General features: G+C 39.7%; 2 protein-coding genes across 3 annotated transcripts in view; one reads left to right on the forward strand and one right to left on the reverse strand.

Annotated features, from left to right (window-relative positions):
• Positions 1-15,895, reverse strand: part of LOC102797770 (transcription initiation factor TFIID subunit 4) — a 96,229-nt gene extending 80,334 nt beyond the window's left edge. The window contains exons 1-3 of one of the 2 annotated variants that reach the window (XM_006779753.2): positions 14,463-15,895; positions 12,894-13,066; positions 339-491 (exon numbers count right to left, since the gene is read on the reverse strand). In XM_006779753.2, coding sequence (XP_006779816.2) covers positions 339-491; positions 12,894-13,066; positions 14,463-15,882 — 1,746 coding nt within the window. In that variant the 5' untranslated portion in view covers positions 15,883-15,895. The remainder of the gene's footprint in view (positions 1-338; positions 492-12,893; positions 13,067-14,462) is intronic. The other variant, XM_006779754.2, reaches the window with a different exon arrangement.
• A 1,683-nt stretch (positions 15,896-17,578) lies between these two features.
• On the forward strand, positions 17,579-25,473 carry lsm14ab (LSM14A mRNA processing body assembly factor b). The gene is made up of 9 exons (XM_006779755.3): positions 17,579-18,181; positions 18,788-18,951; positions 19,759-19,909; positions 20,696-20,884; positions 21,378-21,458; positions 21,753-21,932; positions 22,054-22,201; positions 22,938-23,178; positions 23,653-25,473. The coding sequence occupies exons 1-9, from the start codon at positions 18,058-18,060 to the stop codon at positions 23,674-23,676; spliced, it is 1,302 nt and encodes a 433-aa protein (XP_006779818.1). The 5' UTR covers positions 17,579-18,057; the 3' UTR covers positions 23,677-25,473.
• Positions 25,474-25,932: the final 459 nt, after the last annotated feature.

Below are 25,932 nucleotides of genomic sequence, written 5' to 3' on the forward strand. Positions count from 1 at the left end.
ATAATCTAAGCATCCTCTTTCCTGTAACAACAGGAAGTTTTTACTTCGTTACATAATTGATATATATTTAAAAAAAATGTCCCCATGATTTTTTGCTGTTACTAAATACATTTTAATTATACTAGTGAGTATTATTGCTTACATCAGGTATAATATATACAGAAAAGGGTTTTACTAAAATTTCCTCCGAAATACTTGAAGTCAATTATCAGCTTGTACACAACCTTCAAGTAAACTTTAGACTCAGTCAGCACTATTTCTAGGCAGTTATCTGGGATAGCAAAGGAAAAAAATGCCAGGCAGAGGACTGAATAACATGTCAGGAGGAGTTGTCTCACTGGGCGGAGTGCAGGGCAGGAGGAGGAAGAAGAAGAAGAAGAAGAGGAAGAAGTCTGTAGGGCAGGGCTGGAAGGAGTAGGAGAAGGAGACGGTGCCATCTTGGCTGGGGTCAAAGGACATTGCCTGCTGGTCTGAGAGGTCACAGGAGATTGCTGGAAAAAGGAGAACAGAAGAAAAAGGAAGAGGAAAAAGAGACAGAACTCAGAATAAATATATCAGAGGAAGTAGTTGACGAAAGAGAAACAGGAGAGATAACTGAATACAAGCCACCTTAAAAGATACAAAGGAAGAAACACAGCGACAGTGATGCTGTGCCAGTTTCAGCTGTGAAAGAAAAGAGTGAGGAGGAAGGATGGCAGCCAGAGAAAAGACGGGGGAAAGTGTGAGAGAGGGAGAGAGAGACAGGGCAACAGAATAAGAAAAGAGCAGTATCGTGCCTTGCAGACAGATGAGAAAAGGTCATGACAGCAGGAAAGAAGAAGGAAGGTGGCAGCATGTTGTCGACATGAAGATTTAACTCAAGAAAGCACGTTTGGTCAGGTGGCGCTGGCTCACAGTGACGTACTACTGGGGTCTGATTCCAGAGGAGACCTACATCAATCAGCGACGACACTGAAACTACTGACAGGTAAAGGGAATAACACTGATGATTTCATTACAGTGAAATGCTTTGCTGGGAAACTTTGAGTTATCCATTGACTAAATAAATGTGTCCTTTTACAGGAGAAATATTCGAACTTTAAATATAATAAAAAATAAAAATAATTTTAAAAAGTAAATACATGTGAAAAATAGGTGGATGTGGTAGAGGCAAACAAGGTCATGCAGTAAGGAGGCTGTTTCATAAGGACAACCATCACCTGCTGTCAGCTAACAGGTGCAACATGAGGCTCAGGGGACCTGCACGGACCTGTGGAGAGTAACTGAACAACCAACAGACAGGTAACTATTAATGATCCTTCAACAGGTTCACTTACAGAAGACCTTAAAAAAGTTACTTTTTGTACAAAAAGACTTATGTAATCTTCTTAGCTTACGAACTAAATTTGGAGTGAGTCTGAGATTTTAAGGAGGACTGAAAACTCCTTGCTACTGAAAACAAAAGAAACGCTGGAGGTGCTCTTGATCTGTAATACAACAAATAACACAAACCAAAAGCAAAGTGGTATATGAAATTAAAATATAGATCATCACCCAGCCCTAAGCTGAGTCCAGAGACTCATGGTGACAGAGAGGTTATAAAAACCCAAATATTGGTGCACACCCAATTATTGCAATGGCACTCCCCAACAGCAGTGGCCTCCCAGGAAGAATAATGCCACACTACAAAAACTGCTCAGGATTCAAACATGGCAAAGAGAACCAAGGGGGTGCGCACGTAAAGTTCATGCATTTATTACTTCAAGCATGGACTACTGTAATTCGTTATTATCAGTATGTCCTAAAAACTCCCCAAAAAGCCTTCAGTTAATCCAAAAATTTTGCAGCAAGAGTACTGACATGTATGTTGCTGGAGGATTCCCATGATGCATTGAGTATTTCTTCTTCAGTCACCTTTCTCACTCACTATGCACTGAATCATACTTGTTAATCTCTGGCTCTCTTCCACAGCATGTCTTTTGTCCTGTCTTCCTTCTCTCACCCCAACCGGTCGCGGCAGTTTTCTGCCCCTCCCTGAGTCTGGTTCTGCCGGAGGTTTCTTCCTGTTAACAGGGAGTTTTTCCTTCCCACTGTCGCCAAAGTGCTTGCTCATAGGGGGTCATATGATTGTTGGTTTTTTCTCTGTATGTATTATTGTAGGGTCTATCTTAAAACATAAAGTGCATTGAGGTGATTGTTCTTGTGATTTGGCGCTGTATAAATAAAACTAAATTGAATTAAATATTGCCAAATTTCTTCTGCGAGGTGAGAATTTTGGCTGAATGATGACCAACATTACCCCAATGCATGGTTTAAAAAAAAGAGAAATCCTTTCTTCCTTCACTTCAAGCCTTCAAGCTTGGGTCCTCTATCTGTTCTGTTCAACCAATACAGATATTAGCATCTGGGGGCAATCATGGCTCAAGAGTTGGGAGTTCGCCTTGTAATCGGAAGGTTGCCGGTTCGAGCCCCGGCTTGAACAGTCTCGGTCATTGTGTCCTTGGGCAAGACACTTCACCCATTGCCTACTGGTGGTGGTCAGAGGGCCCGGTGGCGCCAGTGTCCGGCAGCCTCGCCTCTGTCAGTGCGCCCCAGGGTGGCTGTGGCTACAATGTAGCTTGCTATCACCAGTGTGTGAATGGGTGGATGACTGGATATGTAAAGCGCTTTGGGGTCCTTAGGGACTAGTAAAGCGCTATATAAATACAGGCCATTTACCATCTAAATACTCACCTAACCTTGATGTTGGCACCAAGGAAAACATGTAAAAACAAAGTGCATCAAGCACAGCATATTAACAGTATCAGATTTAAAGTTTGAACCTGCCTACTTTTAAAAGACCACAGATATTTGCGTACAGCACACCGCTGAGATGTTTTCATGTTTTATTAAACTTTATCTGCACTAAGAATGAGTTAATGAGCAAATTAATGGATGAATAGAAGACCCAACAAACACACAAAGGGGGTTAGTCAACAAATAAATAAACAGAAAAATGAACATGACTTTTCTGAAACTCACCTTTCACTATTAAGTGTCAATGACTGTATAAAACATTCCTCTTATTATTATGCTTTTATACAGTCTAGAATTTCCACTGTAAGTTGTTGCAGAAAAGTAAGGCAATACTGCAAGCAATTTATTAAGGCACACTTTACTATAACAGAGACAAAAGCAATGGGTGCAAAAGGATCACACAGAATACACAAGAGGGATTAATCACTCAACTCACACAGATAAATTATGTTTAGGGATATTTCAGCAGATTCTCTTTAGTACCGTATTACTCTAGCTCATTAGATTTCAAATGACACATTAACTGGGAGCTTAAATTGCTGACTCCGAGTTGCAATTTGAGGATGTTTACATGCATACTGTTTGTACTATAAACAACAATTTTCATCACATATTTACACAGGGCCAAAAGCACTCAGACAACTGGTTTCTCAAATATTTCTTAGGTATGTTAGCTTGTTAGTTGTTAACCCAGGCATAAAAATGCAAACTACGGGCACACAGATTATTATGAGGCTGAAAAACCTGAATAAATCAGATGCACAGAGTACATTCTAGCATGAAGTATAAATTCAGGTTAGGCTGCAAAATCTGTGGAATAGGTTCAAAGCACAGTGACATATCGAAATACGGTATGTGCAATTGAATGAAGACTGGAAGAATAAATGAAACTTGACAAATGCAGCATTTATAAAAGGATTCACGCTAGTGCTGGAATGTGTCGTAACCTAAGATTGTTTGCTAACATATGAAAAGCAGAAGAACGAATGAGGAGGACAGTGCCAAGTGCGACAAAGCCAAAGAGGTTCATCTCTTACTCACACACACCACACAGACAAACAGACAAACACATAAACACACACACACACGCACAAACGTTCATAAACACTTCCTGGCTGCTTCCCTGCTACCCTGTCTATTAATCAAAACAACCCAGGAGGGCCTCAACCCTGACCTCTGGCACTCAGCCTTCCATTCACAGACAGACCAAAGCACGCTAACAGACACAAATTCATGCACACGATAAACTGCACTTGTCACAGACAGAAGAAAAGAAACAAAGACTACAGTGCAGAGGAGAAGAAGTGGGATAAGAAAGAAGGAGGAGGGGGTTTGCCTCCACTAAAAGTTTAGTAGGATCCAAATGAATGTTACACTGAAGAGTTGGAGGAAGTGAGTGTATGAGAGATGAGGCGATGGGGGTAAGGAGGGTGATGCTAAGAGCCACAGGGTGCATCCCACCGCTAGCTATGCCACTTTCTCGCTCACTCTCTCTCCCTCAGACAGACACACGCACACAAACGCACTTGAGAACCAAAGCCTTGTTAGCTTTTTAAAATAATCAGGCAGTTGGATGATGAATGATTTAACAGGTATGGAAGGAAGGAAGCTCAGGATGCCTTCCGTTTCTCCCCTTAGGGTCATGGGAAGAGTGACAGGCCGACAGAGGGGTTGAGCTCTGGGAATAAACACCATTCCCTTTCATTTCCCTGCTACTGCTTTTCCTGTCGAGATGGCAACGCCGCAGCCCACTAATTTGTCATCAACTGTGAGAGGCGATGACAATCTGCGACTTTCTTTTCAAAGGGGTTCGTATCAGGATGGATATAGGTTGGCTGACTATGAGCAGAGAGGATTGTTGTGCAGCTAATGCAGAATTCTGTTCATGACGTTTAAGGAGATGAATGTCTGACCATGCTCTGTGTGACACTGACTCTGATTCACAGTTTACAGTTTTTTACACTATGAAAGTAACAGAGCACCTGAGGTTAGACTTAGGTTTGAAATATATCACATTATGTCTCTCAGTTCAGTCCTACCTGAAAATGTAATACTACCCACTATAGAGCACAATAACACTAAATACCTGAAGTTTACAATGATACTTCGTATTATATGTATATAACATTATAGGCTTAATTTTAACATCAGTTCTTCTTGCACCTTATGTAAGAGCAGTCAAACTCTCTTCAGTCTCTATTTTAATTTCATATAAAGTTGTAAAACTGATAGAAATCATATAAGCATGAATGGATATCTTACCATAGCCCAACGTGATCAGCAAACACTACAAACAGTCATCAAAATTCAGAGTAAAAGACACCTCAAGTTAAAATAGGCAATGAAATGCTGCCCTCTAGTGCTAATCTTTTGTCTTTGCGGTTAGGGTTATAATGAAAAGTGCAACCTTGAAAGCCTGGGGGGGGGGACAACAACTAGCTATATTCGATTTAAACCTTTGAGATTTAGCAAATTAACAGATATGAACCAATCATAACCAGCCAATCACATGGCAATAAACATTTAGGCATGCATAGAAAATATTCTCCTCAAGTTCAAATCGAGCATCAGAATGAGGATGAAAGGTGATTTAAGTGACTTTGAACGTGGCATGGTTGTTGGCGCCAGACAGGCTGGTCTGAATATTTGAGAAACTGCTGATCCTCTGGGAATTTCCCGCACTAACCATCTCTAGAGTATACACCGAATGGTGTGAAAAAAAAAAAAATTCAGAGAGGCAGTTCTCTTGGTGAAAATTCCCAGAGATCAGATGGGAATGGCCAAAATATTTTGAGTTATCACTTAACATGCATAAATTTCAGATAATTAAGATGAAAAATATTAATTTAACTATATGTAAACCAGTTATGTTTACCAGTGTAGTTATCGCTTAAAGTTATGTTTTAACCAGGGAAAAAAACTGATATACACTTAACAGCACAAATTCCAAGTACGGGGCTCAACACCCTTCTGCCTTCAGGATTTCTTTCAGCACACGTTGAGCCCCTTAATATCAGCTCCATAGCCTACCTGAGTATTGCTGCTCACAGGTCCATCCCTTTATGGATACAGTGTACCCTTCTTCTGAAAGTTGCTTCTAGCAAGATTATGTCAAGCTGGTTCCTTGGAGATGACAATGAGTTCAGTGTATTCAATCACAATCACAGTCACTAGATCTCAATGCAGTACCGCTCCTTTGGGATGTAGTGGCACTGGAGATTCCAATCATGGATGTGCAGCTGACAAATGACCAAATGGACCAAACTCTCTAAAAAGCCCAATACTAGCAATTTGTAAGTAGCATTGAGTGTGTACCAGGATTTTTTTCCTGGTTAAAAACAGGTCTCGAGGGAATAACTATGCAGGTAAGCATGACTAGTCTACATATAGTTAGAGTAATAAGCTGGTTTCACCCTACATAACTGGTCTATGCATATTCCTATTATTTGAAGAAAAAAAAAAGATGAAGAGTGTATTTCCTTCTTAAAAAACTGGTAAAAAAATAACCCAGTCATGCTGACTTTTCTTTAGAGTAAGGCCAAATCCTCTGTGGTGTGCCAACATTTTTTGGGGTTTTTACACGCAGACAAAACCTGTGCTGAAGCAACTACTAATTTAACCAGTTAGACAACTGATTGCAGGTTTTTCATAATAATCGAGATTTTACTGGTTCAAGCTCCACATATCTGAATATTAACAGATTTGGGGTGTAGTTTGGGATGGGAATAATAGTTATTAGTAATAATAGTTTGGGAACAATATTCACCCAAAATGGCCTACGATAAAACACACCATCTCACATTACAGAGGTAGTGTTTTGCATTCTGAGATCAATAACAGAAAAACTAGCCCAGAGACATTAACACGCTCAAATATTAAGCTGTGCACACATTTCAGCTCTATTAGTGCTCTGCTGTCACCAGCCCATTTCAGCTGTCCCACTTGATTTAAAGAGAACTGTGGGGGACCAACTATCAAGTAACCTCATTATTAAAAGCAATTAAGCTCCAAAGGTGTACAGCCAACAGCACAAGCTCAAGTTATCAAATGAATGATGGATCCACAGGTGATAATAAGCAAATTCCAATTAATGATTCAGGAGCTCGTTAAATTTTGATGAGAGGACCCAATGGAGTCATTAAAAAGCCTTGAGACATTAATTCACCTATTAATCTCAGTTTAATCTATAGATTAAAAAAATCAAGGATATTCTTTTGTTATAATTACACAGTTTAACGCATTAATCACACCCCAATTAGGGTCTACAACTAATAAAGTGTTCATTTAATGAGGAGGTGCCCACCCAACATCGACTGTGTGAACACACGTATAATTAGATCACAGTTTTTCAAATCTCATCAGTCAGATTATTCTTTTACAAAGGTCACCACCTGTGGCATTAACATTGACGGAAATTATGCAGAGCTGGAGAGAAAGAAACCTGAAATGTGCCCATGAGGATTGGAGTTCGATGTTTTTGTAATCTTAGTAAATCATATGCATGGCACTGGTGTAAGCTGAGTTTGCACAGAGTGGAATATCAGCAGGTTTTAGAGGTACAGTAAAGATACACATCTGTTGAATTCTATTATTGTGGCTTTTTAAATATGCTTTAAAGTGAAACATCTCCTTTTCTTTCTATACGCTGCTAAAAAAAAATACAAACTCTCTATCACTCTTACCATCAGGCCTTTCTGTTTCCTCTGATATTCATTTAGAGGTTGTTTTTTTTAATTCTACTATATGTCTGCAATCAATTTGTTTTTCTGTTTGTCTCACTGAAAACATACGATTCCATTTCAATCATTTATCTGACATTCATTGATAGATGAACAACATCTGGACACCTTTTACTACGCAGGTTATTTACTTGTTTATTAAAAAAAAATAAATCCCATCTAACTTTTTCTGAATGTTGCAGAATTATTTACCAAAAGCAAAATGCACATCTGCATTCAGATGCTATCGCTGCTGTATGTGATGTGATATATCGCTGTGCTCCATCCTAACGTTTCAGGAGCAGCCAGCAGTCACAGCACAGTAGCTAAGAGTCGGCTGTTTTCGGGTCTTTTTTTTAAGACTATTAAGAGTCGTAACTCATACATTCTTGTCTTTTTAGCGTGAAAGATACGAGGAGAAAATGCAAACCAACCATTGCTAGAAATAGAAAGACCTTTACAATTCCAGGTAATGATACCTAAATGAATTTGGGTTTATTATTTATTTGCAAATATAGGCTGCTCACTTGACATGACTCTCCTTGCGTTGGAGACTCGCTGTTTGCATGGCAGTCCATTACAGACTGAAGGACAGCCTGAAAATATTAGACCTACAATTCATCCAGAGAATTGTAGGCCCCTCTTCTTCCTCTACACAAAGACACTTAGTTCTGTTATACGCTTCTGGTTTCTATCATGTGGTTGACACTCAGACATCCTTGCTAGCCGCCAATCTGAAACTCCAACTGACATGTAAGAGTGGATGTGAAATCGCCTAAAGTTCAACCTCAAGAAGACTGACCTTCTGTTCCCACGGGGAATGAATCCCTCGGTGGCACGTTACCGTTATGATGATGGTGTTCGCTCAGCTGGCGAGGAAGCTACGAGCGACCCTGAACAACAAAATAGCATTTGCAGCAAATACTGCAATAAAAGATGGCCATCTTGCATTCTATCCTCAACAGTGAGGCTTCTGAGGCATCTCCTCTTTTTTTTTCTAGGAAGAGTAGGCAACCGCGTTCCACGTGAGTAGGCAGGTATCAAATGTAGTCTTAAACCTGTCAGTTCTGAAATTAAATGGCCTGTAAATGGCCTGTATTTGTATAGCGCTTTACTAGTTCCTAAGGACCCCAAAGCACTTTACACATTCAGTCATCCATCCATTCACACACACATTCACACTGGTGATGGCAGCTACATTGTAGCCACAGCCGCCCTGGGGCGCACTGACAGAGGCGAGGCTGCCGGACACTGGCGCCACCGGGCCCTCTGACCACCACCAGTAGGCAACGGGTGAAGAGTTGTCCGAGCCGGGGCTCGAACCGGCAACCTTCTGATTACAAGACGAACTGCCAACTCTTGAGCCACGATCGCCCTTAAATTAAACAAACAAAAAGACAAACAAACAAAAAGAAAACAATTACCTAATAGACCTATCAAGTGGACACTATATGTGCTGCCTCCTGCGCACAGATTGTTCCTACACCTAAACCACAGAGTATTTCAAGCAGTGCGTGTGAAATGGACATCAAGACAAAATAGCTGATGAAAACACCCGGACACTTTCTAAATTGTCCAAAATTCTTATGCGAAAATTACCCCAGACTAGTAAAAATGCTGGAGACAACATTTGTGAAATAAGGCCACTACCATTAGTCCAAGTAGCTGATGTCTGCCTAGTACTTGTATTCCTGCACAGTTCTCCTTCCATGTACACCTGTCTGGCTTCCAGTCATTCAAAATTCTCCTGCTTATCTACATGCCAAGAACAGGGCAGCTCCTTCCTACCTCCAAGTCACGGTCAAATATCCCTTGGGTCATCCCATCACTCAAGAAAACCACAGGGTCATTTACGACTCTTCTCTGTTCTGGCTCCATAGAGATGGAATGAGCTCTCACTGAAGTCGGGATAGTAAAAGTGATTCCCCAAGGCTAAAACCTCACCTTTTCATTTTATCAGTGTGAGAGCGCAAATGTCTAGACATGTCAGATCAGACATTAAATGGACTTTAACCTGCCAGCTTCCTGGTAGAAAGTCAGAGTAATATCAGAATGAGCCCTTGTGTAACTAACACGCGTAGTTTTCTACAAGTTCCTACCTCCTGCGTGCTCTACCCATAATGTGTGTCAGCAAGTTTAGATTTCACCACTTGTGTATGTTTCTGAATGAGAATGACTCTAAACTGAGTGCTGCTAGCTGCAAGCTAAAAAGTGGATGAAGTTCAACAAATGGATACCAAAAAATTAAAAACTGAGAAGTGTTTCCTTATGAGTGACAATTGAAATAAATAAATAAATACATTATAAAGGCTCTGCACTATGGCTCAGGTTAAAAAAAAAACAACAACAACCTGATGAGAAGAATCCTGATTAGAAATCGTCTGAAGAACACTCAATTGCTAAAGTTGGTGGCTGTTCCACCTCTGTCCTCCTTACCCAAGAGGACCCTTTTAGCTGTTCCACACACTGTAAGTGATTTATGGTGACTTAGTGACCAGAGACAAAGAAACTGAATAACATTTACGACTTCAGACTACAGAAAATAACTACATTTGCAAGTACGAAGTGGGTGGACCCGCAATAAACTTTGATGCAAGGAACTGAAGAGATTACTAATGAGAGTGAAGAACACAGTTGATTAACATATGACCTACTAGTAACTCATCTCGAACGGTGGACTCATCTCGGACGGGGATGAGTCTGCCTACAGGAGGGAGGTTGAACGTTTGGTGTCCTGGTGCAGCCACAACAACCTGGTGCTGAATGCCCAGAAGACAGTGGAGATTATTGTGGACTTCAGGAAGCACACAGCCCCACTCCCCCCCCCATCATCCTGACTGACACCCTCATCACCACTGTGGACTCATTCCGCTTCCTGGGTACCACCATCACCCAGAACCTGAAGTGGGAGCCCACCATCACCTCCGTCATAAAGAAAGCCCAGCAGAGGATGTACTTCCTGAGGCAGCTGAAGAAATTCAACCTGCCAACACGGACGATGATGCAATTCTACACTGCAATCATCGAGTCCATCCTCACCTCCTCCATCACCGTGTGGTACGCTGGAGCCACTATCAGGGACAAACAGAGACTGCAGCGTGTTGTGCGCTCTGCTGAGAAAGTGATTGGCTGCAGACTCTCTCTGCAGGACCTGTACACCTCCAGGACACTGGGGCGTGCAGCTTGGATCACAGCTGACCCTTCTCACCCTGGACACAGTCTGTTTGACCTGCTGCCCGCAAGCAGGAGGCTTCGGTCTATTCGCACCAGAACCTCTCGCCATAAGAACAGTTTCTTCCCCTCTGCTGTTGGACTCATGAACAATAACCATATGACTGTTCCCACCACTAACACATGACCCTACACTGTGTTCACTGCATCATTCCATGTTTGCACTGATCACCACCTGCACTCATGTATATATCTATCTACTTAGCACTTTTAATTTTTATTTTTATGTTTATTTAACCCTTTAAGACCTACCATAGAACCAAGTCCGCCAGAGCTTATATTATATTTTTACATGCTGTGGAGCCATTTTTGGGAGCATTTCAAGTTGCTATACATCAATACAACCATTACAGCCCAATTTTTAATAATATGTCTGCATTAAGTGCATAGTAATTACATAAATTGCAAAAAAGTGCAATAAACTACAAAAAAATTGAAAATTGTTTTTTTTTTTTAACATATATTTCTAGTTAGAGAAATTTAAGAGGCTTATCCCTCAAAACTGTAAATACAAAAAAGTTGCACAAAATAGTTTCCCACCACAGGAAATTTATTTTGAGTGTCTTCATAGTTTTATTTTTGAAATACACCAATTTTTATATACTGCAGGAAAAACGAAAATAAATATTATAGTGCAAATTTGCAAAAAAAAAAACAGCATATGCATCAAAATAAACTATTTCCAGCAGTGCAATATGAGTCCTAAGCATCCCAGAAACGACACAGAAAGTCATAAAGTCAAACATAACTTTTAAAAACACCAGTATAGGCTCATGAGGCCCTGATGGTAAAAAAAAAAACTACATTTCTGTAAAATGACGTCACTTCCGGTTTCGGGCAGGTCATGGCGGACATGCGATGGTTTGTGCTGACGTAGGAAGTGTTACAAACAGCTGATCGGATGGCAAAGCGTGTTTCTGGAATATTATGTTTTTGCTGCAAGCGCTTTTTATGCAGTTTTTGCAAAACTATATGTGGAAGGAAACCGTGACCGAGGACAAGCTGATGGCATAAGATGTAAGTACAACTCCTCCGGTTTCATATGCAAATAAAATTGATTGCGCTAGCTTACGTGGTTGCAGTGCTACCGGGATTTAAAAATAGTTGTGCAAAACGGAGCGTGCCAGCTCCAACCGGCTTTAAAGGGTTAAGCGTTGTCTGACAGTATGTTTTGCACTAAGTACCGCAGCAGTTTCCTAATGTTGTAAATCTGCTAAACATTTGGCAATAAAACCCTTTCTGATTCTGATTCTGATTCTAAATACATTAGCGGATCCACACTGCAGCCTGGAATATCTGCAAGCGACCAGCAGGCAGTTTTAAAGCGATGCTTGACAAGCAATTCATTTCCAGTGTATACACAACTTAAGAGCAGATCAGCACCCAGAAAGGGAAACTTTAACTAGTTGTTTTTGCACTTACCCATGTAAATGGTAGGCAGTCACAGCAGGTGTGCTGTGGCAAATGTTATCATAGTAAAAATGTAGGTGCATGTACGTTTTATTTTCTCTTGGCTTACTATATCCTTCACACTGATAGGCACGCCATTTGTTCAGTGCTCTGGTGGGATACGGAGCGATGCTTTTTTCACATCAGCTCTCTGGACTGAGCCAGTAATGAAGCTGCAATGTTGAGTACTAGGAATACAATCTGACAGGAAAACTTAATTCTTAACCTTATTTTGGAGAAAATTTACTAAACTTTAGAAGAGCTTTTTATTGGATTTAATTAGTGCATGCATTTTTAATGTCCCACTAACTAGTGAATTTAAAGTTATGGGTGTCTACTCATTCAAGATTCAAGATAGCTGCCAAATTCCCAGAATCACAAATTGCATCAAATGGAAATTTGGCCCCACCTATCCACAGTTCAAACCAAACCACCTGTTTGCAAGAGGCAGTCAATCAGAAGGTTGGCTTAAAGAAGCAAAACTAATGGCTTGTTTCAAACAACTAAACAAGGGCCAGCTCAAAGGTCTAGTTTAACAACATGGATAATTTTAAACTGTTAAACCAATGCAACGCTACACTAGTAGAGTTGCAAATGAGTATAACAATCTTTCTGTCTTTCTCCTTCCTTTTGTCTCATTTGAACAGCAACACTGTGTGCCGTGGTTGTAGCAGTGAGAGTCTACAGCTGCCAGCTATCATGTGGGTTCTGTGGTCTCACCTGTGGAGAGGTTACTCTGAAGGATGTCCCTGTGGTGGGGGTAGCAGGTCGTGGAGAAATGTTGTTCTGGGCCTGGGCTTGGGCTTGAGCTTGTGCTTGTGCTTGAGCTTGAGCCAAAGCCTGCTGGGGAACCATTACCAGCTGTCCTAACTCTGTGCGTACCAACACCATACCTAAGGAAGAGCAGGAAACATAAATTAGAGAACACCACAACATAAATACCGCAGAAGAACAGCTAAAGCAGCCACTAAAAAAAATACTGTATATTTCACATATTATACTGCAGGTATATCACTGCACTACAACCTTATAAAACAATGCAATTTTACAAAAGTAACATTTCATGACAGGATCTAGACTTTGTAGGATGTTACAGTAGTGCACATATTATAATCAAAGTCTGAAGAATTTGCTTTGGGCTCTGATCATGAGTGAATTACACAAACTCTCCCTTCGTTTTAAAGGACCAGGACTGCAGTTATTATAACCCCACATCTGGCCGTGATAAAATGTTTTATTACACATTTGTTTATCTTTATAGAATTTCCATAAAGAGAAAAGGACATGAGGTCAATAGTAAGGTTAACAGCATGTTCTGATCCTGCTCTTGAAAATGTAACTGAGCTATTATTTCTGAGGTCAGATGACTCATTCAAGCAGTGCAGCACAAAAACCATTATGACCACTTTCCTCTGTTATTACCTGCCCTTTTACAAGTACAGAATATGAGCTTCTATTGAGATTACAGTGTTTTAAATATAACAGCTAAATTAGGGATATAAATATGGCTCATCTATTGGGTAAGCTATAATTTGAACTACTGGAATCCTGGACCACTGAATTGTTGTTGTAATAACAAAAGTTAGCTACATAAAAAAAACAATATCTACTCAAATATTTTTGACAACATATTGCAGTCTCAAAGCATCAGTGGCTACTGTCTACACACTGGAGCTGCCCAAAGCATTTCTCTGTGCCTCCCAAAGTTTCCTTAGAGGTCTTTTGTGATTCTACTCAACTTCACAGTGTACTATTATTATCCTGCATAAATAAACATTTAAATTGATGTTTTTTGCTCTAGGTTTACCACACACACACAAGATGTTTGTGCTTATTGCATCTATCTGTATAAATACTTTGATTTCTGTCTTTTTCACCCCAGTTTTATCTTTTTTTTTTCAATTACAAACAAACAAACCAAACAAGAAAATCAGGGTTTTTCCTGTTTACAAAAAAATTTGACTTTGACCTTTGAGTAAATGAAAATCACCAGGACTGTAATGAAAAAAATTTACTAAAACATTTAGTCAAACATAAAACACAGATTTATTTAGCAAATGATCAGAAATAACATGAAAATCCACAAACTTCTGTTATGTAAGGTACAACACTCCTTGCCATACATATATGTAGATTATTCATGCCCAAAGGCCTATTTTGAGCCAGGGAAAATCCGGAGGATGTCACACACAATCTTCTATTATGGGAGAGTCCAACACACACCGAGCCCTTTTAACAACCACAACCAGGATTCTCTGGCTTGGTTGTTAGCCCTCCTGCTAACCTTACCTTGTGGGATGGTAAACCCAGGGGGCAGCTGAATGGTGGTCTGCTGCTGAGGCGGTCTGACAATCAGTTGGGGGGTTACAATCCTTTGTGGGGCTGTAAGTCCAGGACGGGGTTGTGACTGTGCAGATGTGGCCACAGCAGGTGTTGGGGAGGGAGCTGTTGGCCTAACCATAGTAATAGTGGTGGTCACCGATGTGGTCTGACCAGCTCCACATACTGAACTAGTTGCCATCCCTGTAACACACGCAGCAGGTGTGATGGAGTTCAGAGGCTGAGTTATTGTTATTGTTGTTGTTGCTGCAGCTGTAGTAGTTGTTGGTGGTGTGACAATAGATGAAGAAGTAGAAGGAGGAGGAGGAGGAGGAAGAGGAGGAGAGGAAGTGGAAACAGTATTTACTACAGAGTTGACAACGCTAGACTGGGTTAACATTACAATTTTGGACTGACAGTCGTCTGTTTTGGAAGCCCCAGTGTCTGTGACCATTTTGGTTTGGTTCCCCGGGGAAGCTAAAGAGGTAACGGGTCCTATACGAGCACCCTGCTGGACTAAGGCCGAAACACTGGTCCCGTTGCCGTTCTGGGCTATACTGGCAACAATATGACTCGGGAGTCTATGCAAAGCAATAGTAGGAGTCCCCCTGTCGAGCGCAATAGCCGACTGACCCACAGGCAGGCTCGCGTTGGATAAGGTGAACGTCGAAGTGTTAATAGAGGTCGTGACGGGTCGTCCAGAGTTTGGTGTACTTGCACTCGTATCCACTTGGCTAACGCTGTCGACCACCGCTGTGTTGCTGTTCCTCCGCGTTGTTACAGCTGCGCCGTTCAAACTCTTTATCCGCGCCGAAGCGCTCCTCCGCGGCGTCGTTATGCGTTTTCTCGGCGGGGTTGCTCCCGTCGACGTCTCACCTGTGCCCACGGTAACCTTAGAGCCCTGGCTGGATGTGGTGGTGCTGATGCTGGCTGGCGGCAGAGATGCCAAAGTTGACACACCAGATGCAGTCAGTGTTGTGATGGATGCTCCATGTGATTGCGAGCCGCTGCTAGTGGCGCTCACACAGGCACCCGAAGTGGTGGAAGGCTCGCCAAAAGAAGGGCTGCAGCCCGGTGAAGGAGATGTGACAGTCTTATCCGGGCTAACGTCTTTAGAGTTGATCTCCTGGCGCATCTCAGTTTTATTACGGCGTCCTTGTTGTTGTTGTTGTTGTTCTAGTGTTGTGGTGCTCACTGGAGCTGGTAGCGTTTTTCCTAAGTGATGGTTAGCGGGGGCCACAGAGCCAGCGCCTCCGTTTTCGTCTGCTTTACCAGCCGGGTTGCTTTGTCCAGCAAGCTGTGACTCCAATGAGCCCACTAGGTCGCTCACAGCTTTTTCATCCACCTCCGAAAAGAGCATATCTTCCAGGGGGTCGGAGGCGCCCGCCATCTCTGATCACAGATAGCCGTCTTCTATTTTTTTTACAATGCGCCTGCGTGTTACTAGGCATTGTGGGAATGGATCTGACGTCATTAAACAAGGGGGGTATAAATGGAGAAAGGGGCGTCCTAGGTGTAGCCGTAAATCTGTGGTTATTGTATCCTATTTATTATGTGTTACCTTCACGGAGTATTAATTAGTAATCATACTAAGTACCGTGCAGTTACACCGCCATCCCAAAGTAGAATATGAGGAGCTTTGACCATATTTAAAGAAAATGATATATAAATGAGAAAAAAGATCAGGAAGAAAGCAAAGATTATTTTAAAACGATATAAGACAGTTATAATGTACATAAAGCTACTAAGTTAATGAATAAATAAAACAGATCTGAAACAAAGCAGTTACTCAGAAGTTATATAATTATTAGGTCTGATTTTGGTATTGTTTTTTCCCTTTGTCTGTGCATCTTTTCTTTTACCTTTGCAAAAGGTAAGATGGGAAATATATAATTTATTATCCAAACAGTTAGTAAATTACTTTTTTTACAGCCGTTAAAAATGAAGTTAACACAATCTGTAAAATAATAGCCTAAATCATTAGGATTGTATCTTAAATCAAATAAAAGGAAATTTGGCAATAACTAATATAAAATAAAAAATAAATACAATTTGGTAAAATATGACTAAATAAAAATATGAAGTATTAAATTAAAATGTTTTTAATCCAACATACAATAATAAGATTAGAATTTCTTAAAATATGATAATAAATATTAATAATAAATATGAGATTTCTTTAAAGTGGCTCAACATAGCAAGGCAGTGCAGGGTTGAAATGAAATGACATTATGAGAAAAGAATAATACACTGATCTATTCTGATGACGAGATTTTGATCAGGAATAATTGGGAATATTTTTGTTATAGTAGTTAAAATAACAAGAACAATAACCATAATAATTAAAAAAAATATGGTAGCTGTATTTGATTGTTGTATATTGAAAGATTGTAATAAGTTGTATATTATATTAAGTACAGTACAGTAATTTTAGTAAAAAGTACAGTAATATTTAAAGTAAAATACCAAAATAATAATATTATTAGCAATAATTATGGAGGTTTTTTTTCTTATAATTTTTTTTGAAATGTTTGTACATTTTGTACAGTTATAGCTACAGTTTATGTTCTGCCAAAACAAGGCAAAACACCCAATAAGTAACGTTAAATAACTTCAGTTTAACTGAAAGCATTATTTTTTAATATAAATCACAACACTGCAACATTACATCACCGCGACATTACTATGAATTTGTTTGGCCAGAGAATAACTAGTTTCAGTTTTATTGGCATAATAGCAAACGCTAAAGCTAAAGACATTTCCCTTTTGTTGGGGGGGGGGTATTTTATTTTTGTTATTTTTATTCTGATTATTTTCAGAAATCTAGTTTTTTATTTATTTGTTTATTTGTGTTTAAGTAAAATGTTTTCACAATTAGTATTTAGTTTGAGTTAGCCTAACTATAACTGCTCAGAAGCCTCTGCCTAAAAATATTGACATTAAAATAAAAATAACCGTTGTTATTATTTTTTCATTTAAAATTAACTGCCTTGCAGGGACAGCGTCATCAGAGCTGCGGGAGACACTTACGTAAAAAATGTAGACTGTTTAATGGCTGCGAAATTTTCTGCTCTAAACCTCCGGATGTAATCTCGTGTAATATCGTGAGATTATTGTGTGGTTAAATTTCAAACCTGTATTAAGTATCCTTATTTAGTGACTTTTTTAATCCCTTTGAGGAAATGTTATTATAATAATTACAAAATAAAAGCCAAAACTGTATCGAAAATGTTAGTACCGCTAAAAATATATTTGTCACATCATTCGTTTCTATTTGTAAGCAAAGGAAACAGTGGAAGGGATGGAAGAGGAAAAGGAGGCGACTTTAGTTGACTAGGCTGCTACCTATCTCCCAAAATCCTTTGCGGCAGGGGAAGGAAAATGAAAACGGCCATGTCGTGGTAGAGATCAGTTGCGAGCGGGCGAGTGAGATTCATAGTGTCGTTTGACGATATATGTTATGTAGTCTGAGAACTGCAGGTCTGAAAAGAACGCATCCGACGCTTCGTGTGACACAAAACGTTTTCTTTGGAAGTACGCGTGTAAATAAAGTTAAAGGACGAAGATGAGCGGAGGAGGGACACCGTACCTCGGCAGCAAAATTAGCCTCATCTCCAAGGCCGAGATCCGCTATGAAGGAATTCTTTACACGATTGACACAGAAAACTCGACTGTAGCTCTCGCTAAAGGTAAGTTAAGGCACACAGAGAGGGAATACAAGACTCAAAGAGCGCAAAAGTGTTAAGCGAAGGAGAACAGCATTCTTTTAGGGTATTTGGCTTTGTTGGTTAGCTTTTTAGTTAGCCAACAGAGCTAAGTGGCGCTATAGTTAAGCGCTGTAGTCCTTTGTTTACGTTGTAATTGTGGTAAAGTCAAATGCTGTGCACCAAGTGACACATAATTACCACTAGACATACCTTGTTAAAGCACTAATTGCGGCTTATTGGCTCTTTTTAGTGTTTTTTAACATGCGTTTTAGAAACTCTGATTATAATACTCTGTCTGACAGTATTGCTTAGACCTGGTGGACTGTGCGTATGGGAAGAGTACTAACTTTATCTCAAGAGCTCCTATTGTGTGGAATTTATTATGTTGAACAATGTGGTTAACAAAAATTTATATATTTTGAGGCGTCTGTTTTCTTTCGTCTTTATTTAACGCAAATTCATAATATTCAGTTCTAACATTGAAAGTTAATGTGAAGTCAACAGTGTTGGTTCTTAACGCAAGGAATTTCTCCTCCTTAATTAATAAAAGTAAAGTCGTGTAAGTTAACCTGTGAATTTTCCCTACAGTTCGCTCCTTTGGCACTGAGGATCGGCCCACTGACAGGCCTATTCCTCCTCGGGATGAGGTCTTTGAGTACATCATCTTCCGAGGAAGTGATATTAAAGACCTAACAGTTTGTGAGCCACCAAAAGCCACCAGTGCCCTGCCGCAGGACCCTGCCATAGTCCAAGTAAGTCAATTGGTGCATTCCATTACTATAAAACAGCTGTATAAAGGCTTTTCTTTAAGGCTTCTTGTATGCTAGCTCATGGTGGCACAGGCATGGCTTTATTGAGACATTATAAGGGAGAGACACTCACTAATTATTCTGTATGTAGAGTTTTTGTGTGTGTGATTTTATAACTAAATAATAGCAATTGAGATAATCATTCAAAATAATTACTGAAATAATTGCCTAGTGGCATTTTGAGTTGCAAAGCTTGCTTTAAAGGAACTTTGCTGTAGGGCCATCGTTAACATTATTTCAAACACCTGTGTATTACAAGGATCAACTATAAAGAAATTCAGGTAGACAGTGACAACTATTGTATTACTGCTTTTTCTTTCTTTGTTACAGAAAATAAGTGATTATCAATGTTTTTAATTATTGCACATTTTAAGAAAATTAAAGAAACCAATTAGAAAATACAATAAGCAACAAAAAAATAAAGTGACCACTTGTTGTAGAAGCCCTGAAAACCAGATTCACAAACAAAGGAGTCTGTTAAAATAAAGTATATTCAAAGTAGAGTCAGGCCTTTTTCCTTCTAGATATGGTATCTTATCTATCTTCTAGATGACACTTTCTAAGATGTGCATTGGTTTATTAACAGCTTTGTGTCCAACCAACAGTTGCACATTCATTTTGTGTTATTTGTTGTTTTGAAATGTAGGCATCAGACATTTATAATCGTATCTTAGTATTTTCAGTCATGGTTAACAGCTATGTTCAAAAGTCTTGTAATGTTTTTAACTGGATGTATATTTGTTTGTCTAGTCATCAATTGGATCCTCAAGTGCTGCAGCACCTCCATCATTCCAGGCTCCTGGGTCCTATGCACCTTTCAGCAGGGCTCCTGCCCCATCATACAGCCAGTTTGGTGTTGCAACCATTGGTTCTCAACAGTTTGGATCTACTGGAGCAGTTGGTAAGGAGCTGTGTGAAATAAGCAAGTCAACCACATTAAAAAGCATTAGGTTTTTCAAGTTCAAACCTGTCCAAACACTCTCTTGGATGGAAATGTAGCAGATGCAGTTAAATCTTTCACTGCTGATATCTGTCTAAATGCTACATAGTGACCTCAGACAAGCTAAACATCTGTTTCTCAAGCAAATTTGGAGCAACACCTGATTCCTGCTCATTTGAATAGAGCACAGCTGTATGCTGCTTTGAGTTTCCTGCTACACACCTGATCCCTATTGTGTTTTGAACTGGAAACAGCAAAGACAGTTATGCATCATACTTCTAATAAACTGGTGAAGTTTTTTAAAGTGTTCAAAGGAGAAGTCACATATACAAGGCACATGTCAGATTTTCTCTCTAAATGTACAGATTGGATTTTTACCTTTTTGTCAGTGAACATCTGTGTCATCCACTGCCAGTAAAATGGAAGTGCGTGAGTAGCTGAAGCTTATCATTCAGCTCTGACAGAATCATCTTCACTACTACCGTGTATTATAGTTTTAAGTAGGTTGGGGTGAAGGTTACTTTTACTCACAAATACTCCAAAAATGTTTTACACTGCACACAAATCTATTACAAATACAAGGGAAATGCTTACACTGTGGAGTCCTTCACTGCAGGACTTTAATGGACAGTATGTTTTTTCCACTCAACACTGTTAATGTGAATTTTATTTATTTATTTTTTTTCTTCCCCTCCATAAGAGCAGCTACTTTGGAACAGCTTTTAATTGCTGTTTGTTTGCTTGCAGGACGCACTAGTCCCCAGCTGGATTCTAGAAGAAAGAGTCCCACCCTGGAACAGGCAGTGCAGGCCCCACCATCATCTGCCCAAGCTCCACCTGCACCTGTAGGACAGCGGAGTCAGACAGGGGCAGCAGCTTCCAGAACCACCACCACCGGCATCCAGAAGCCTCCAGACCTCCTGGAGCAGAGAAAAGGTAAAAGTGTAGGTTGTGGCTGGTTTAAAAAGTTATTTGTAGTAAGTTCATAACAGAGCAAAAGAGACATTAATCAGTAATGTTGATTTATTTTATTTTTTTTAAGAATGCAAAGCCACAGGATGTAAAGAATACAAATTTTCTGGTGTCTTTGATTATCAGCTTGTTGTATCTTGTTAGCGTGGAAGGAACTAAAATTTAGCACTGGCTATCAAATAGTGCTGTTAATAGAGAATCAGCCTAATCAGGCAAGTCATAAGCAAGGTGTAAGGCTTGTTTGATGACAAGAGTGATTAAAGTTTGAATTGGATCTTATGTTTGGTAATGGCTACTCTACATAACCAAAAACTAGAGTTTAACTTCTGAATTTATTCTATGTTTAACAAATACAAATGAACCTGAACCCGTGCTGCAGTTGAAGCTCATATTATTGTCTTCCTCAGTGCCAAGCCCTGCCAAGTTAAATTGATGACTGTTTTCTTTTCCTGTTCAGTTCCTGAGGTTCCGAAGGTAGCGCAGCCAGATAATGAGCAGGGTGCAGTTGAAAACCGGGATCCCAACAAGCGCCAAGGTGGTGAGTAATTTGCACCTTCAGTCAGTAATGTCCACAACACTTACTGCTGTTTACTGATGTGTTCATCTTTTTTATTTTGTAGCTACTCAGCTTTGAAAATTTAAATATATAATGAAAAGTTTTATTGGATTCATGTTGGGATGGCAGTGCCTTTCCTGAAATGCTTTGGGATAATTTCACGTCAGCCAAATCTGAAAAGTTCCCTCAGAATGTACTTTTGTAATTTATCAAGTGGGAAGCACTGTTTTTCTTTTTTAAAGTTTAATATTTAAGTTTGTTTCTGTTGTTTCTCAGCTGGTGTTCAGTCTTCTAACCGCCGTGGCCGTGGAAGAGGAAACCGCAGCAGAGGCAAAGTAAATGTGCGCAGGGATGGCACAGTGAAGTTTGATGAAGACTTTGACTTTGAGACTGCCAACGCCCAGTTTCACAAAGACGAGATTGACAAAGAGCTCCAGAACAAGCTCAAACTCAAAGGTACCACTTAAACAAGTTCTAAACTGCAGCAACTACAACTGGAGGTTATATGTACCATGATACATATGTGAACATTTCTGGCATTTTAAGCTGTTTGATTTTGCAACATTTCTTCCTACAGATGACAAAACTGAAAAGGCACTCAATGGGGAGGAATCGGAGCATCCAGCCAATGAAGGTGCTGCTGAGGAAGAGGAGGCTGTGATAAATACCTGCTACTATGACAAGTCCAAGTCCTTCTTTGATAACCTGTCCTGTGATGATACCAGGTACCTCAATACATCCATTTATTTATTTTTTATCTGTTCTGTGGTGGATTAGTTACACAAGGGCATGTTAAGATTTGAGTGACTTAAGTTTTGTCACCGCATCTGTAGAATTTATTTTCAGCGAATATAAGGGAAAAATCAAGATTTACACAACAAGCAAATTTGGCATGTGAACTGTCAGCAAGGTTCTTCAAAGATGTGTAGAGCTGCACTTAAGGGAAAAAAAAGGGCAGAATCTGAGTTTTTTGTGCCCCTCTGGAGATTCTGCAGTCTGCCTCTGCATAAACTATGCTTTGTATTTAATCAATACGCTGAAAGACTTTTGTGTCTATCTCTTTCAATAAAACAAGTGAAAGAGGTTTTTCAAAGGGAGATGCATTTTTCTATGTTAGTCGAGGCTTCGCATGTGAATGGGACACCGAATTGCTACTAGTCCGTCCATTGCCGCCCACTGAAGCACTAAAGATGCTTGGGTTTTTTGTGTGTGCAGGAAAATTCTTTAAAAAAAAAAAAACTTTTTAATGTTCTGTTATCTGCTCAAAGTTGGAACTTCACTAATGTACAGCTGCTTTTTTTAGTTCTTAATGCTTGGTTTGTTCACTCTCTAATGAATTTTTGATTAAAAAAAAATGATGTTAGCCTGTGATGCCTCGCTTTGTCGTGTAAATTTATTTTCATGTGACTTAAAAGAAATAAATAAATAAAATCTGTATCCTTATTGATGTCTGTGTCTCAGGGATCGTAGGCCAACCTGGGCTGAAGAGAGACGAATGAACGCTGAGACGTTCGGCCTTCCTCTGAGGCACAACCGAGGAAGAGGTGGTTTCCGTGGCCGAGGCTTCATGGGGCCTCGTGGAGGCAGAGGGCGACCGGTAAGCAGAGGCTCCTTCGGACCACCCCGAGGTGCTCCACCTGGATTCAGAGGCGGATTCAGAGGTGGCAGAGGAGGCCGGGATTTCTCTGATTTTGAATACAGGGTAAATCCTTTATGAACTCATTATAGAAGGTATAAGATGGACTTAGCCTCCAGATGTGAAAAGTGAATTGCAATTTACTAGTGCATTGTGTGTTCTTTTCAATGGCCACCCTTGTGGTCTTGTAGGGGTCAGTGACCAACAAAGACTCAGTATATCAGTAGGCACCTTCCCAATCAGCTTGAGAACTCACTAGTTTAAGGACATTGTCTGAAACATTAAGTTCATTGTGTAAAATATGGCCATTCTAAGAGTGAAAGTCCAGTTTCATTTGGCTTCGCTCCTCAGTTGTCATGACAGCAAAAATGTTCATCTTAAGGCATTGTACCAGGATTTTTGCTCAACAGTGAGGTGTCATGGAGGCTGTGTCCATCACTTATGCTCTCTGAAGATCTCACATGTATTTTTTTTTTTTTTTTTTGTAGCAAATAAAGCAGATTTTAGGAAATGATTAACTTTTGTTTTGCATTTTTGCAGAAGGAGAACAAGGTGGCTGCGTAGTACTGCAGTGATGGATCCACGATGAATGGTAGCCAGTCATCATGAAATTATATTCATCCTACAAATTTTCTCAGCATTCAACAGACAAAAAATGAAGACATCTTGTTGGTCACCAGCACCACGGTGGACTGTTCAGGCAGTGAGAGTGCCGCTCCCTCTCTCAGCTTCACAATGAGGCTTTTTGTTTTTTGTTTAGTTTTTTGCCCCAGAAATATTAGTTTGATAAGCAGTCACCGGATGGACAGGAACACATGTAAATATACCATGTTTTGGAGTTTGTTCTCTTAATTTACAGTATTGTTTGATATTGAATGCTGTATCCAGAGTGCCCTCTGATACTGTGAGCGGATCACAGTCGGTGTGATCGATAGCTTTATTTTATCTTTTTACAGTTCCCCTCGACTCCGTTTGATATATTTCTTTGACACCAAAATTCAATGCATCGCCTGTTGCACTTATTTTTTTTCTCCTCTCAGACGCATGTGTTCAGTATCCTTTCTCGACTTTAAGTCTTTTATTTTTCATTAATTCATTCTCAAATGTAGTGAGATCAAAGCCAGCTGAAAAAGCAAAAATCTGAACTTTACTGAATGTATTCCGATCTCATTTTATTCTTCCTGCTCCACAGCAAATTTATTGCCCACCAAAAAAAAACCCCAGTCTCTCCTAGTTTTTAAGACGTATGTATTCAGTAAGTAGATCAGTCAGCCCTCATAAATCAGATGAATTCTTTCAGCTTTAGGTTGGCAGCCTAGTGCAGCCATTCATTTGATATATGCAGTTTACAGCATTAGGTGTAGATGTAAATGTTGACTGCCGTATTTCTTTTTTAAATTTTTTTTTAACAGTTTCCTGTTATTTGTACCTTTTTTGAGGAAATATTCATTATTAGCAAAATCTGTAGAAGGCTTTTTGTTTTTCCTGTAGGGAAGGACACCTAAACAGGTTAAAACTGACAAAAAACCCAAAACAATAATGTGTTTGAGCTAAACTGATTGTCTGCCAGAAGTATGTGTTATCATTTAAGTACCTGTTAAATGTCCCAAACATGTGGAGTCATCTGTTAATTTCAGCTTACTTTTGAATTGTCTTACAGTGTTGTCCTCTGAATTGTCGTCTCCCCCACCCTCCCTACTGTTACTACACTCAGCTGTGTCCGATTATTTACTGAAAATGGGAAATATTGTGGATTAAATGATGTCTCAAAGCATATGTTCAAACAAATGACAGCGATGCTGATAGGTGTCAGCCTTCCAGCTTGTTCGTAGCGCTCTTGTTGCATTGTGGTCAGTGTGATTGTTCTCTGAAGTGAATTTATTTTTATTGACTTTGAACAAAGGGACAAGAACTGGATGTGGTGGGATGCTTCTTTTTCTTTTTGGCTCTGATTTAGTGCTTTACGGAGTGCCTTCAGAGTGGTGGGTTTTTGTACAGCTCTCCCTTTAACGAAAAGGTTACCTTTTCAGACAAGTATCAAAAGCACTACAAGGTGAAATAGATCCTTTCCTGTAGCTCTGGTTGTTTAGAACAGAACAGTTCAGGTGAAAGTGGGCCGTTTAACCGGGTTAATCACAGACAGCCGATCACTGCATGATAGTCGTAAAAAGCATCATTCTAAAGGGGCTTTCTCAATAACCAGCAGGATTAAATTTGAGACAAAATATTACTGAACGATTCACAACTGACATGTTTTCATATGTTTGCTACTGCTTCCAGTCACTGGAATTGTAAAACAGGAATAGTTTTCTTGAGAAGCAAAATGGAGTTTTTACGTAAAATAAAGAGTTGTACGATTTATGTCTTGACTTTTTGTTTTCCACGTGACCCTACGTTTTTCCCACAAATCCTGCTGTGAGTTGCATCTAGGTCATCCTTTGTTGCACACTCACGGGCGCAGTCTGTAAGGTTATATTTTTAAAGAACTTGCCTATTAGAACATTTAAAAAAAAAACAGGGTTAATACAAAGCATTAACCCGTTAACAGTTTCTCATATTTGATACATGTTTGGAATCTTTACATTATTATTAGACAGCAATTAGCATTATTAAGCAATAAATAGCAAAAAATGGTTGACAGCAAATACACACAACTCACATGGTCAAAAGATCAAATTTTAAAAAATAATTCATGATAAAAGAATATACACCCACTGCTCACCTGATTAGGTAGATCTCAAATATATAGATCCTCTGGGCTGTTTCAGAAACCGCTGATCTAAAGTCAGATTCTGTCAGCTTGATAGGTTTGAGACAATA

Source organism: Neolamprologus brichardi, chromosome 1 (genome assembly GCF_056152115.1).
Source record: "Neolamprologus brichardi isolate AB-2024 chromosome 1, ASM5615211v1, whole genome shotgun sequence".
NCBI lineage: Eukaryota > Metazoa > Chordata > Actinopteri > Cichliformes > Cichlidae > Neolamprologus > Neolamprologus brichardi.

Bases quoted from the DNA above. Each gene is read 5' to 3' on its own strand.
- lsm14ab (XM_006779755.3), top strand. From the start codon at position 18,058: ATGAGCGGAGGAGGGACACCGTACCTCGGCAGCAAAATTAGCCTCATC. The intron at 21,459-21,752 runs GTGAGTAATTTG...GTTGTTTCTCAG, and splicing joins TCCCAACAAGCGCCAAGGTG to CTGGTGTTCAGTCTTCTAAC. The intron at 22,202-22,937 runs GTACCTCAATAC...TCTGTGTCTCAG, and splicing joins CTGTCCTGTGATGATACCAG to GGATCGTAGGCCAACCTGGG.